Here is a 14,764-nt window from a genome sequence, read left to right as displayed (position 1 = left end):
ATTGATTGATTGATTGATTTTAACCCAGATTATACTCCCACTCATTTTTTAAATTTGAATAACTCTTGATAGGAAGGTCAGAATGTCAGAAGGCCTTATTACCAAGCTCCGCCCCCCCCCCCCCCCCCCCCCCCCCCCCCCCCCCACCACCACCACCACCACCACCACCACCACCACCACCACCTCCATTTACAGGCCCCAGCTTTTGGAAACATGTGAAATAATTCAACTGATGGAGTAGGGTTACATGAGGTGAACCTACGAGCTCTGAGCTCTTGTTACAGATACACAGACGATCATGTTTCCCAGCTCTGCACTTTATGAAGGTCAATACACTGATTTCAGATTATAAAGTTACAGAAGGGAAAAATAATCTGCTTTCTGAAACAGCTCTATAAACTCTTCTTTAGAAATGGGTTAGGGTTTAGGCTTAGGGTATTTCTCTATGAAATGTATAACTGGTTCAAATCCCACACAGGGAAACTGTTTTTTCCTGTCCTGGAGCAGACGATGCATTGATATAAGTATTCAGAATTCTAGGAGTTTCTATCCGGCTGTCAGCATGATTAGAAAACTTGAGCCTTACAGATGTTTGTTCTCCAATGAGTGGTGCATGTAGGACGTTGGTTGGCGCTGTATGGCGACGACTGATGAGGTTCAGGAATATTACATAATGAAGATCAAAATTGACTCTGCTAGCATCTACAGCTTGTTGTTAGCTAACCGTTAGCTTGTGGAGTAGATGAATGGATGGATGGATAGATAAACTATTTACGATTTGAAATCGTTGTGTCCACAAAGTTCTTCTGAGGAGTGCGGATCATTCTTTAAACTAACATTATCGTTAGAACCTTAAAAACATCGGGATGTTTCTTACTTTGGTCAGAAGTGAGGAGGAGGACGTGGTCAAAAAGATGATTATTTACAGTAAACTGAAGGAAATCTGTTTCCAGAGACAAGAACATGTTTCTACTTCCTGAACGTGAAAACGCCACGAGGCCTCACACACGTCCATGTTTTCCTTTTGTGCAGAGAATACACACACACACACACACACACACACACACACACACACACACAGAGGGCTTTAACTAAATATTCTGAATCAGGAACATGGAGCTCCCAGTTTGGAGCGTAGATTTAGTCAAAGTCAGACGTCTTCTCTGAGTGAAAATATTTTCTTTCTGTTATTCATTGTTTTGTCTTTCATCTCAACAGTTAGCTTCTTCCTCTTCTGCAGAAATCAGTAACCTCCATCTGCTCGTCTCTCAGCTGGTTCAGGGAGCTCAGGGTGGAGGTGAGGCCGTCCCTGAAGCCAGCTTTAAAGGAGTACAAATCCTTCTTTGATATAAAGTTGGAGGACTGACTCAGTGAGATGAGGAGAAACTAGGACAAAACAGAAGAAAGCTGCAGTTTTCTTTGCAGGAAAGTTTTCTATCGATTCATTTTTACCGATTGAAACACAGTGGAGTTCCTGAGTCAGACGACAAGGCGCAAAGGGTCCATTTTAACACATCTGAGTTCAACTGTTCAGCTGAAAGAAATCAAAGTTTGAAGTATGTAAATAATTAAAAGACTTTATGAATCACTGATTCGGGAAAAATATCTAACTGTAAATGAAACATTACAGCTGCCTGTTTGTTTTCTGTTGCCTCGAACTTTGTCTCCACAGATTTTGTGTGAAGAACTTGAGATGTTTTTATTTAGGCAGAGAGCGTATAACACTAGCTAGCATTAGCTTAGAAGAGGCTAGATTCTTGTTGATCACACTGAGTGTATAAAACATGGACGGAGTCTCAATGACATCAAGCATTTTGAAGCACAACCATTGCTGTGGCCATTTTGGAAATGGTCACTCGAGATCAATCTAGAAAGAGACAAAGAGTTGAAGCTGAGACTTTAACTCGCCCACCTGTCAGTCAACTCAGCCACGCCCCTAATTATTCAGATTTAGGAATAACTGTCAGGCCTAAAATAACAAATTCACTCCTACAGTGTAAACCAACAAGGAATGAGATGTTTATTCTATATTTTTTAACTAGGTGTTGACTTCTTGATTTCTGCTGGTAAAAAAAAAAAAAATCAATCCGGATTTTAACGGCGGTTTCTTTGTTCTTGCAAAAAACCTCAAGTGGAAACTCCAGGAACTGCAGCTGTTTTCCCTTGCACTTGATTTTGTTACTTTGATTATCTGTTATCTGTTCAGTTTTATTTCTGGTTTACAAAAAGCAGATGTGAGCCTTATTAACTGGGCAACTTGAAGCTCATCACAACAGAGACTCATCTTCTTTAAGGTTAAAGGGTCATACATCAGATTTGTAATTCATTCCTCCGGCTTGGTGAATTATTCATGTGTGTTTTAAAGAAACCGTTAGTGTGACAAAATTACACATTCATTTCTCATATTTCAGTAGGAGACTTTTACACTAGACGAGTATTGACACCAGCTAATGAATTCTCCCATTAAACATTTTTTGTTTCCCAGTTGTTACAAATGATGGTAAAAATTATTCAACACTTTTCATTCTTTGTGTTTTGAAATGATACCAGTCATTCTTTTATGTACAATGGTATGGAAAAGAACCAAAGCTTAAAGGCTTTATATGTGATTTTTTTGATCCAGCAGATGTCGCCCTTGAGCACCAGCATGAAACCAAAACAACTTGCATTGTTGTGTTAGCATGCTAATGCTAGCGATCTTTATTATGCTCGTATCTTCACACTGCATGTAAATTTACCTGAAATGAGCGTGATCTAGAAACACAGTTAAGCAGTGAGTACAGTATGTTATTCTTCTTTTCTCTGGTCCCTCAATTAAACAACTTTTATACTCGAGGGGAGGAGTCAGCCGCCGTCCGGGCGATGTAAATAAAGTGAAGATAGGACTCTGAAAACTCTGAAAGCATCACAGACAGTGGGACTCAGGTGTTACACCCATTGTAGACAGTCATGACTCACAGAGTTATTTTCAGAGGATATACTTGATTTCTATTATATTTAAGTGTGAAAATTCACATATAAAGACTTTAAAGAAAACTGCACAGTCATATTTTAAACCGACAGCACCCCGAGCCAGAGAGAGAGAGAAGCCTGTTTGGAGGACTTTAGCTTACATATCTAGGGTTGCGCACACTAACCATGATGCTACAGGCGCCCTGGTTTTAGGTTTTATTTGATTATCGCAAGAATCATATGATTTAAATTCTGTGACAAATTCATTATGATGTTTTTACCGCTGTGCAAAGGACTCTGTGTAATAAAATCTAAAACGTGTAAAGGTGAAAGCTTCATGGCCCACAGCTGCCTGCAGCTTCTCAAAGAGGAGGTCATGGAATCAGAGGCAAACCTGAACAGGAACTGTTATGGTATTTACAAGAAAACAGCTCCACCTGCTGGTAATAACAATCATGACAGATAAAACAACAACTGCACATCAGATCCAATCATCTGTGGGAGAACTTCCTGTTCATGTGTGTGATGATTTTTTGACATTTACCCGTCTTTACCCGTCTTTACCCGTCTTTACCCATCTTTACATGACTCTACCCGTCTTTACCCGTCTTTACATGTCTCTACCCGTCTTTACCCGTCTCTACCCGTCTCTACCCGTCTTTACCCGTCTTTACATGACTCTACCCGTCTCTACCCGTCTCTACCCGTCTTTACCCGTCTTTACATGACTCTACCCGTCTTTACCCGTCTTTACATGACTCTACCCGTCTTTACCCGTCTTTACCCGTCTTTACATGACTCTACCCGTCTTTACCCGTCTTTACCCGTCTTTACATGTCTCTACCCGTCTTTACCCGTCTTTACCCATCTTTACATGTCTCTACCCGTCTTTACCCGTCTTTACCCATCTTTACATGTCTTATCCTACTGTTGTTTTGTCCGTCCTGTGTCATGTGACCGGGTGGACACATCAGCTTTATTTTGAGTTATTTTTGAAACATTAAGGCTGAAATGATCCGTCTTCATGTAATGTAAATCCAAACTGAGTTTCATATCAGTCCTGTTCCTGTGTGTGTGTGTGACCTTTGACCTCCAGTCATGTGGCTCTATCATCACTCTGTCCCCAGAGAATAGTCTCTCTGTGACTCCTGCTCAATATGTTAACTATTTCAGATCCCACACTGATTGACGTCGAGTCAGCTGTTTCTGAGTGAAGCTGGTGTGAGAAATGAAACCAGGACGGGTTAGAGTTAGATTTTAAATTAATTCATTATGAATTAAACCTGCAGGAGGAGGTTAGAAAGACACACACACACACACACACACACACACACACACACACACACAGACACACACAGACACACACAAACACACACGCACACACACACGCGCACACACACACAAGATTATTATAATGTAAAATACTTTGTACTTGTGATAACAGCTCCGTTTTCAAAAGTTAACTCTCATAATTGTTTAATTGGGGGGGGGGGTTGGGTTAGGGGTCATGGGTCAGGGGTCAGGGGTCAGTGGAGTTTAAACTTTGCAGAAACCTCGAGTTGTATCTTTAGGGTCAGCGTTAACCCAGAGACTCCTAAAGTTACTGAGAGGTCACAAACGTTTGTGATTAAATGATCAGTTATTGGGTGCTCAGCAGTTTTACTTTGGCTGCCATGGTTTTCAAACAAGAATTGATATTGTGTTATTTTGAATTGTATCGTATCGAAGTGTACATTTATAATATCGTGACAACCTGAACACACAAGCAGCATGTTGTGAGCAGAGCAGAAGCTGCGGGACACCAACCAGCAACAAGCAGCTCTTTGAATGAGCTGTGACAAGGTGTTGTTCTTTCCCCCTCCCTCCCTCTGTCTTCTGTCTTCCGGGAACACTAATAGGCTCCATGCAGAGTAATGTGACCAACTGAATCATCCTCGCCGGAGCTGGAGGCTGCAGAGCGGAGACACAGAGAGCCGAGCGCGCTCAGTCCGGCTCCCACACCGAGGAAACTCTCCGGGGTGACGTATCCTCACTGGACTCCTCTTGGACTATACAGGGACACTAGCTGCTCTCTTCCATCCACCAGGACCCCCTTTTCTCCAGCTCCACAGACCTCAGATCAGCTCTCAGGTCACTGGGCCCCTGGTTAGGCCTGACTGCAGCTCTTGGTAAGTGTGATGCTGGGCACACTGATGCCCTCAAACCACAGAGACAAAGACACACTGATCTGATCAGTGCTGATAAACCTGTTTAACATTTTCAGGTGACATCCATTTGTTAAACTAAATATTGAGAGGAGGTTAAAGGTTTCATGGGCACACAAGGGCATTTGAAAGTCAAAACCACAAACTCTCTGTCTGCAATTAAGCAGATATTTTACTTTTTGAGACATTTTCATTGTGTAGAAGAAGTTAAAGCTGCAAACTATAAGGTACATACACTTTCTGAGTTTGCCATAAGGACTATTTTCCATTGACTACTTTTCTTGAGTTAGCACAATTAGCTTAGCACCTGAAAAATGTCAGACTATAAGTGAGGCGAAGAGACGACTTCAGTCAGTCTCTGTCTCCAGCAGCCTGAAGGGACCGAACACAAAGTGTTGTTTGTGTCCTTACATCACAAGTTCAACTTATTCAGGGAATAAACTTGAAGCGGTGGATCCAAAGTTTAGTGAAAGAAGCCGATCAGAAGTTTGTAAGGATGAAGCGTCCCATGATCTTTAAGTTTGAAATATTCTGTTTGCAAAATCACAATCTTTGTCTTCACTCACTTGCAGCGTTAACATGAACTCATAGACATAGAGGATTAGACACAGCTTTAAAGTTCACACACACACACACACACACACACACACACACACACACACACACACACACACACACATACACACTTAGCCCCACAGATCAAACTCTATGTTCAAAATAAATAATAAATGTATTCTATAAAAATAAAAGAACTTCTGTAACATTGTTAGAACATTTTTTTTGATCATTGGGTCAGGACTCTCGTTTGACTTGTTCATAAAAACATTTTCCAAAAAGCAACTAAAACAAACTTTTATGAAAGCCAGGTTGTTTGTTTTCTTACGTTTAATAAACTGGTTAGGAACCTCCATCTCTTAGTAACCATCACGTTTTCACAGCCTTACCTGAACCAATCACCTGTAACAACTCTTCACTTTGACTTCTGAACACTGTATGAAACCAGCTGCCAGTGAACACAACACAGAGGGCTACAGTCAGAACAAACTCTGCGAACCGATCAAGTGATGTTTGAAAGAGATTCCTCCCTTGGTGACATTAAGAGTTAAACTATCAGCAGCTCAGAGAGTTTAGTGTGGATGATTGTTTAAACTTATGAAAGAACCACGTGGACTTTTCCTCCTGCTTCCTGTCTCTTATGTTAAGATAGGATGAACTGGCTGAGAGAGCAGAAGAAACATAAAAACACAAAGTACAAATAAATGTAATCAGGCGTGGCGTTAACCACATACTTTTTTATAAATGACGGAAAAATCTATAGGCTGTCATTTTGACAGATTAGATACCAAAGGCACCAGAATCCCTTTTAGCAAGTTCCTCTGTCTGACTTCAGACCACAGTACCCAACATGAGCGCATAAACAACCTCCATGGCTTTTTTCACACAAAAAAACGTTAATGTTTGTTACATTCCATCAAAACAACAAAGTGACAGCTGAAGCTAACCATGAGCTAACACTAGCTCACATGTAGGATATGAAATGAGACACAGTTACTGAAGAAACCGGTAGCAGAACCAGACTCATGTTGAACAGACAGAAACCTGGAGCAGAACCAGACTCATGATGAACAGACAGAAACCTGGATCAGAACCAGACTCATGTTGAACAGACAGAAACCTGGATCAGAACCAGACTCATGATGAACAGACAGAAACCTGGATCAGAACCAGACTCATGTGGGACAGCCATCAGCTGAGACTGAGTTGGGTTGAGAGTGGATAGACTGATAGAGAGAACTAAAATAGTCAATATGTTAATTCCCTGTTCCTTATCAATAGAAGAGCCAGAAGAGACCGCTGTGACAGACCACGGAGGTCATGTGATAATTTACAGCGTGTTATCAGGTGACAGGTTCCTCATCTTCATCACACAATCAATCAGTCATTGCCCTTCCTGCTGTTTGTCTGTGATGGGGATCTGTTTTCTTAACTCCAGCTCGTGTTGATAATTAATCCTGAACTGACACAAACTGACGAACAAATTCAAAATACTTTTAAAGTTTAAACTTTGTGAAATAAACTTGATCAGTTATTTACTTTAGTTCTTGTTTTACGGCAAATAGTCACTTTTGAAAAAACAAGGCTAAGCCTAACCTTCAAACAATGAACACTGACACTAAACCAGGACTCTTTAAAGTCAACTATCACGTGTTCATGACTAATGTAGTCGGACTAAACACATGAAAAACATGATTATATTCCCAATAAGTAGATGAAGGGGCTTTAATGTAACATTTAAATTATACTGCAGTCATCTAGAATCTGATCTGATTCTTGTTGTGAGTCTTTAAAATATAATCCTGACGCGGTGTGTACGTGAGATTCATGCTTCAGCTAAGAAATAAAGACTGTGTGTCCTTGTCAGATGAAGTTTGTGTCACTGATATGAAAAGTGTTTTTTCTTTCTATAGAAGATATGAAAAAGAGAAGATGGTTGAAATTCTCTCCTTGGTAAAGTTGTTTTTGTTCTTCCAAACAGACAGAGTTCGAGGTATGTAGCTCGAGATTCACTGTTTAATTTAAACTATGTGTAAAATGAGAGGGAACGTATGGTGTACTTGTTAAACAGGCCAAGCTGAGCGTTGCAGTGCGGTCGGTTTAAAGCTCCCTGCAGATGAAAGACACATTCCTACTCTGCATGTCGCTGTGTTCCTCAGACTGATCCCAGCTGGGACCAGCTCTAATCTCCTGGCAACAATATTGACATAGAAATAGAAACTCTGACAAAGACAGACTCTGAAGCTGTCCACATGGCCTGCACATACACCTGCTGATAAGTCACTGCACACATATGTATGTCCTGTTTCATACCTCTGCTGAGCACACACTCGATGCACATGTCTTGTTTCAGTTACGAACATGGTGTCTCTGCATGGATTTAGGATGAGGAACATATTTCAGACCATTGATCGTTTACTTTTTTACAAAGACCTCCAGGACTCGTTAATGTAGCTACACTCAGAGAAACAGTTCGGTGCCTTCTTGTTTAAGACTGCAGAATTCATTTTCTCGTCACTTTACTCGAAGTCAAGTCGGACTCAGTCACTGATTTGTTGACTTGAGACTTGATTTCACGCAAAAATAGCTTAACCCTTTTAAAACAAGCCTCTGCAGGTGTGCACAGGATTACATGTTTGCACAATGCTAACTATAAATTCCAAAGACATCATTCTTTTTAAGTAAGTAAGTAAATATGAAACTTTTGTTTGCATTCTTAAAATGTGCATTCATTGATGATGTTCTGATGTTATTGGGGAGTCTTAGCATCTGTTTGTCTGACTTCCTGGTGAAGGTTGATGCTAAGACTTGTCAAATGTGTTTTAAGGTTTCCACCAACATGATGGAAATAGAGGCATTTTAAAGAAAGTGCCTCCCTATCCAAACACTTCAAACACTCACTATTTGGGTCCAGGAAGAACTCCTGTCTACACCAGTGAGTCTGATTCTGCTCAAGGTTTCTGCCTGTGGATAAAATGTGGATTGATGTTGGGTCTCTCTTAGTACAGTATATCACATAGAACAGTCTAGACCATGATGTTTATGGAAAGTGTCCTTTATAGAAACAAAAGTGACTGATTCCCAGGGTAAATTATTTCATGAAAAAAAAAAAAACATGACAAAAAATTGTTGCAAAGTATTTCTGCCTGAACCAAAGTAACAAAATATTGGTAGGGACTATTTTAGGGAAACCGACTCAAAATGCAGCTGTGTTTAGACAACAGTTGTCTTCAGTAACTATTCACATCATTAAAAAAGTCCCGACAGGACCACAGAGTCTGACCAGGGGCAAAAAAGCCTACACATAATCTAGGGGAAAAAGTATTTTCCAGCTGTTTCATATTCTGTTTGTGCTATGAACTTTGCTTGCTCATAAGCTGACAACTATACCCGGCTCTCTTTCAGGATCGTCCTCACCTTGACTCGCTCTGATCGAGATCTATATACAGCCATGACCACCAAATCCACCAGTCTGGTTCTGGGTGGAAAGGCCTCCTCCTCACCTCTCCTGTCCTCTCCGCCCTGTCAGCGCCTCGTCACCAAAGATGGACACTGTGCCCTCCAGCCTACTCTGTGCCCTTCAGGGTCCTGGCGGGGGGCTTTGAGCAGAGCTTGGCGGCTGGCCCTGCAGGATCTGTGGGGACTTTTGGTGGGTCTACGATGGAGGTGGGTCCTTCTGGCTTTCTGTGCGTCCTTTCTGGCACACTGGCTGCTGTTTGCCTGCCTCTGGTACCTGCTGGCCCATCTGAATGGAGACTTGGCGGTGCAGGACCATGATGCCCCCCCACAGGGGCACGTGGTCTGTGTGAAGCACATCACCAGCTTCACTGCAGCCTTCTCTTTCTCCCTGGAGACACAGCTGACCATCGGATACGGCACCATGTTCCCCAGTGGAGACTGTCCCAGTGCCATTGCTCTGCTGGCTGTGCAGATGCTGCTGGGGCTCATGCTGGAGGCTTTCATCACAGGTACGACTCTCCGATTATGAAACTCTCCATCTCCACTATCAGCATAGTCTTCAAGGCCATTAGTTTTATAACTGGTGATTTGCTTTTGTCTAAAAATTAATTCAGAGTGCACCACCTCCATTGCTGTCGAACAGAGGAAAGTAATGAGATCTGGCATGAATGGTAAAGGATTTAGGAATGTCTGGAATGTGGAGCACTTGAAACTCTACCAATTATTTTGCCAGGCCAGTTTCTATTCGTGCTTTCACACCTGCAGTAAACTCTTGAAGTGTTCGTGCTGAGCGTCATGTGTGAACACAAACAGCTGAATGTTTCTCTCTTCACCCGGAGTTTCTCCTCCAGCCTCCTCGTATTTATTCTGCAGAAAGTCAGAGTGAGCTGATGTGAGAACGCAGCAGGATATAATCAGGAGAATTCACCTGGAGTGAGTGGGACGGGGTGGTGACGTTTATTCCCTGTGATCGCTGCACGACTATAGACTGTCTGCACGCCACCTCTACCATCTCTGTGCTCTAATGAACCTGCTGCATTATGTTTCCTGTTCTCCAGTATGTTCTTCTTCAGATTGAGATTCTGTTCAACTAAACGTAGCTTTGATAGAAAGATACATATTCTCATTATAGCGTCGTATAGAGGACTCATCCGCTACTTCAGCATCTTTTTTTTTTACGTCACGTCTCCCCCTCAGTTTAGCAGCTTTAATGTATACAGATAATCGTGTAACCCGAGTTATGTTTTTGCACAAAATGATGTAATATTACTGAACATTGTCATTCCACATGAGCCTTTGGCTTCTCACAATACCTCCCTCTGCTTGTCAACAATGAGGGGGAGTAGTGATGGAGACATAACAGCACTGTGTCTCTTACAACAATGCAGTTGCACTCAAAGACCTCCAATTAATCGTTTGAATGTGGGAGCAGTAAGAAAAAAACACTAAAGAACTTAAATGTAGGATACAGTACACCCACCCTGAGTGCAAAATGTGGAAAAGGTGTGGGGGGAGGGGCAGTCTGAAATGCTGTTATTTGACAAATTAAACACTTTGGTTGATGCATATTGACCCCTGTAGCCTCCATGAGCAATCCATTTGTATCCACCATTAGCCCAAAATTTAAATTAAATTTTCACTTGAATTCCTTCCAAATGTTGATCGTACACTGACCCATGAGAAGCTGCAGGAACACATTACCTGGGGCTGCTGATTCAGTCCTTATCAGTCCATTAAATGGCTGTAATAAGTTGTCATCAGAAGCTTGGAGTAGAGTTGCTACTTCATATTGAAAGAGGAGTAAGGATCCCTCCTGGGAGGGAGGAGGCCTGGTGATATAAAAATGTATGCCTGATGGAAACACAAGAACAACACAGGGAAAATGGGAAAGACCAAGGCCATGACACTGAGAGCATCAATGCGTCCATTTTCTTCCAATTTACATTAATGGGTCACAACAGCAGCCAGGTATTCCAGATGTTCCTTTATCTATCAACTTTTAGAAGCTTTTCCTAGGTGATTCTGAGGCCATATGGGATGCCTTATTCCTCAAGTGTGCCTGGAAAACCTCCACAGACACTTTTGGGGACCCTGATGGGATACCCAAACCACCATAACTGGCTCTGATCCAAGCATTACAAAAAATCGTCTTTGTCTTTAAACTCAGTCTAGTGGTAGCTGTAATTCAAGGGAGTTGCAAAGATGAATGAATAAATCAAACCAACATGAGACTTTCACCCAGATGACCAGGGTTTGTTTTTGCATAAATGAGGAATCAGGGAGAGAGAGTGGGGAATGACATGCGGGAGGGGAGCCACAGGCTGGATTTGAGCCTGGGCTGCCTCCATACATGGGGTGCGCGCACTAACCACTGCGCCACCAGCACCCCAGAGGTGTAGTTTTGAATGAAGAGCTGGGAAAGTATTGCCTTTCACTTCAGTTGGGTTGGTACCATTTTCTTTTAAATACTTTAGACAGAGGTGAAAATATATCAGGCATAATCATTCATTATTATCAACTGATCTTTGGCCTTAAAATGATCTCAAATCAGAGCCAAAAAAGGCTGAACAATATTATGAATGAGGCATCTGTTCTTAGTTACAACTATGACTATTTTATTTTATTTCTTAATGATTATACACAAAAAGTTAACATGGTTTAAAAATCTCCCAGTCATGTGATTTTTATATCTCATTTTCTTACCCTTCAGGTGCCTTCGTAGCAAAGATTGCTCGTCCCCAGAAGCGAGCAGGGGCTATCCAGTTCAGCCCCCAGGCGGTGGTGGGCAAACACCAAGGCCAGACGTGCCTCATGATAAGAGCCACCAATCTGCTGCAGCGACCCCTGGTGGACGTGAAGGTGAGTGCTGTGCTCTATGAGGAGCATGAAGGGCAGGCCCTCCACCAGACCTCTCTTGACTTCTACCTGGATCATCTGGGCCAACAACCTTGTCCCTTCTTCATATTCCCGCTCACCTTTTACCATCCCCTGGACCGTCGGAGTCCTCTGTATCCTGCCCTGTGTGAGGGCACGTCCAACCACTTTGAGCTGGTGATCTTCCTGTCCGCCTTACAGGAGGGAACTGGAGACTCTTGCCAGAAGAGGACCTCCTACCTGCGGCAGGAAATCCAGTTTGACCGTCGCTTTGTGCCAGCCTTGGGGCTGGATGCTCGGGGAAGATACATAGTGAGCACTCAGCACTTTGAAACGGCCCACTCAAAGGAACCTTTGAGTAAGGACTGTGTGGTGCAGGTTAACGGGGATGGTAGTGACCGGATGGAGTAAGGGTGCAGAAGGGCAGCCTAATATGGAGGGCATGGAACAGTGGGGCAGATAGCTTCATCATGAGGTTCTTGATTTAATTTGGGAATTCATTTAAAAAAATGCTTAATTTGAAATATACCGGATATGGGGGCTGCTTCAGACTCCCTTATTACCCCTACCCAACCATTCCTTCTAAAGTAGTAAAAATGATAACCCCCTACTGGCTTCCATACCCCCCCCCCCCCCCCCCCCCCCCCCCAAATATCCTGTTGTGTTGAATTTAATGTTTTGTAAATCGAACGAATAGTTTTATTACAAGTTTTGTTTTGTCATGAGCTCTGTTGGTTAAGCTATCAAAATAGTAAAGCCTGATTTATACTACGCCCTTGAAGCCATGGACCCTATGGGATGAAATGTAATTCGCTTTTGCGCTGTTTCTAATTGCAGCATCTCTAACTATTCTTCCTGATCGAATCACACTAAAATCCAAGATGACTGGGCTTTACAATACCATGTAGCTGTTTCCTGTTGTCGGCTTCCAGGTGTATTGTGTTTGAATATTTTCTGCGTTGCAGTCATTTCTATAAAAGTAAATGTATTTTTTCTATCTAGCTACTACTCTAACTTGATTAACTCCGTTTCTCTTTGTTTAAATTACCTGACAATGCCTGGAAAACATAAACACAACGAATGTGAAATTCCACCACTAACTAGCTTTTCGTGGGAGTCATTGCTAAGTGGCACAGACACACAAGCACACCAGTATAAATGCTAACATCGATGTGAACAAACGGCATCCTGAAGCATAAACCACAACTACAAACTCTCTTAGTTTCTTCAGTCCAATAAATAAACGACTCCAGCTTATAAACCAGTGTATGTAAACAATCTCTCTTTGTGGGTATGCAATGCTTAACTGGCTTCTTAACCAGGTAATGAGTTAGCAAAGAGTGCAGACTGTTACGCTTTGATGAATTGGTTCATTGCTAACCACAGGCTGTACAAAACATGGACGAAGTCTCCGTGACATCATCCGTCATTACTGAAAGACAATTTGAAGTCCAAAGATGGCGTTCCCCATATTGAAAAAGCTGACTTTTGGTCCTCATTGAAAAGCAAAGAGAAGGCACTGAGGCAGGCCTTAAGCCTCCTGGACAACGCGCTTGCTTGCAGTCATATCTGTAAGCCCTCAATTATACAAAACTGTTATCTGTCATAAAAGCAAATTTTCTATAACTCATCAAAAATGGATGACTTTTTAACCCCCACCCACTGTACAGTGTGTGCCGATAAAGGCATGAACTAAGTGTAGGGGGTTACCCTACCAAAGAGGGTTTTGGTAGCAAGCTATAAACATGCTTATTTCTGTCGCATAAATGAACATTTAGAACATTTAGAACCTGGAAGTCACATGGACATTGAAGGCCTTGTTTTACTAGTAGTATAAATCAGGCTTGAAAGGAGTTAATACATCTACGTCTTATAATTTACACTCAGCCAAGCTATAAAGACTATGACACGTTTACCGTGACAGTTTAGCTTGTTAGCATGCTAACATTTTAGGTACACAAGCGAAACAGAACAGGATATCTAATGGACCTATTGTAGAAAAGATGCACAGTCAAATATTTAAACCCCGCAGAGTGCTTTGGGAAATGGCCACCATTGATGTAAAGTAAATTAAATTTGTAGTGAAAATCAAACCTGAAATTCACCTCCAAACATCAGCTATTTTATAAATCTGAGGGGAAGGTTGAACAAGTGTGGTGATAAATTGTTGAAAGAGCAATAAGGAATGGACTAAATGCAATGTTTCGTCATCTCAAAGGGCATTCATGTTTGTTTGTGGACAAGCAACACAACTGAAGAATCGAACTGTAAACGATCAACACAAGCTGTCAATCACAGAGTCTGATTCTGTCAGGTTGAAGCTGCTACAGTTGTTCATTTGAACATGAGACATTAATATATGACATTAGACTAAGCTGCTTAAAATTGATCAGTAGTGACTGATAGATTGATTTGATTAATGTATATCTTTTTTTAATCATTACTTGAATCAGTATGCGAAGCAGAAATTCAAGTTTCATGTCCAAACAGTACCATAATAAATATCTCTAGATGATCAGAGGAGGCAGTTGTAGTCAGATGTTTTTATTTCGTATATCATTTCAATGCTGTTGATATGAATCACTGTAATCTTTAAACAAATTATGTTTCTTCAGAGGAGAAGATTTTAAATGGTGAGGTGTTGAAGTGTCTCACATGTTTAGAGCCTTTGTACAGTGTACATGACATTAAATAAATATTTTCTAAACAAGCTGGAAACA

The 14,764-nt window shown here is 41.7% G+C and overlaps 1 protein-coding gene across 1 annotated transcript; it reads left to right on the top strand.

Annotated features, from left to right (window-relative positions):
* Positions 1-4,631: 4,631 nt before the first annotated feature.
* On the top strand, positions 4,632-13,824 carry kcnj13 (potassium inwardly rectifying channel subfamily J member 13). Its single transcript, XM_061046200.1, has 3 exons — positions 4,632-5,120; positions 9,117-9,679; positions 11,881-13,824. The coding sequence occupies exons 2-3, from the start codon at positions 9,163-9,165 to the stop codon at positions 12,453-12,455; spliced, it is 1,092 nt and encodes a 363-aa protein (XP_060902183.1). The 5' UTR covers positions 4,632-5,120; positions 9,117-9,162; the 3' UTR covers positions 12,456-13,824.
* The last annotated feature ends 940 nt before the right edge of the window (positions 13,825-14,764 follow it).

This window comes from Labrus mixtus, chromosome 9 (genome assembly GCF_963584025.1).
Source record: "Labrus mixtus chromosome 9, fLabMix1.1, whole genome shotgun sequence".
Taxonomy (NCBI): Eukaryota; Metazoa; Chordata; class Actinopteri; order Labriformes; family Labridae; genus Labrus; species Labrus mixtus.
This window is presented reverse-complemented; position numbering and strand designations above follow the sequence as displayed.

Bases quoted from the DNA above. Each gene is read 5' to 3' on its own strand.
- kcnj13 (XM_061046200.1), top strand. From the start codon at position 9,163: ATGACCACCAAATCCACCAGTCTGGTTCTGGGTGGAAAGGCCTCCTCC. The intron at 9,680-11,880 runs GTACGACTCTCC...CTTACCCTTCAG, and splicing joins GCTGGAGGCTTTCATCACAG to GTGCCTTCGTAGCAAAGATT.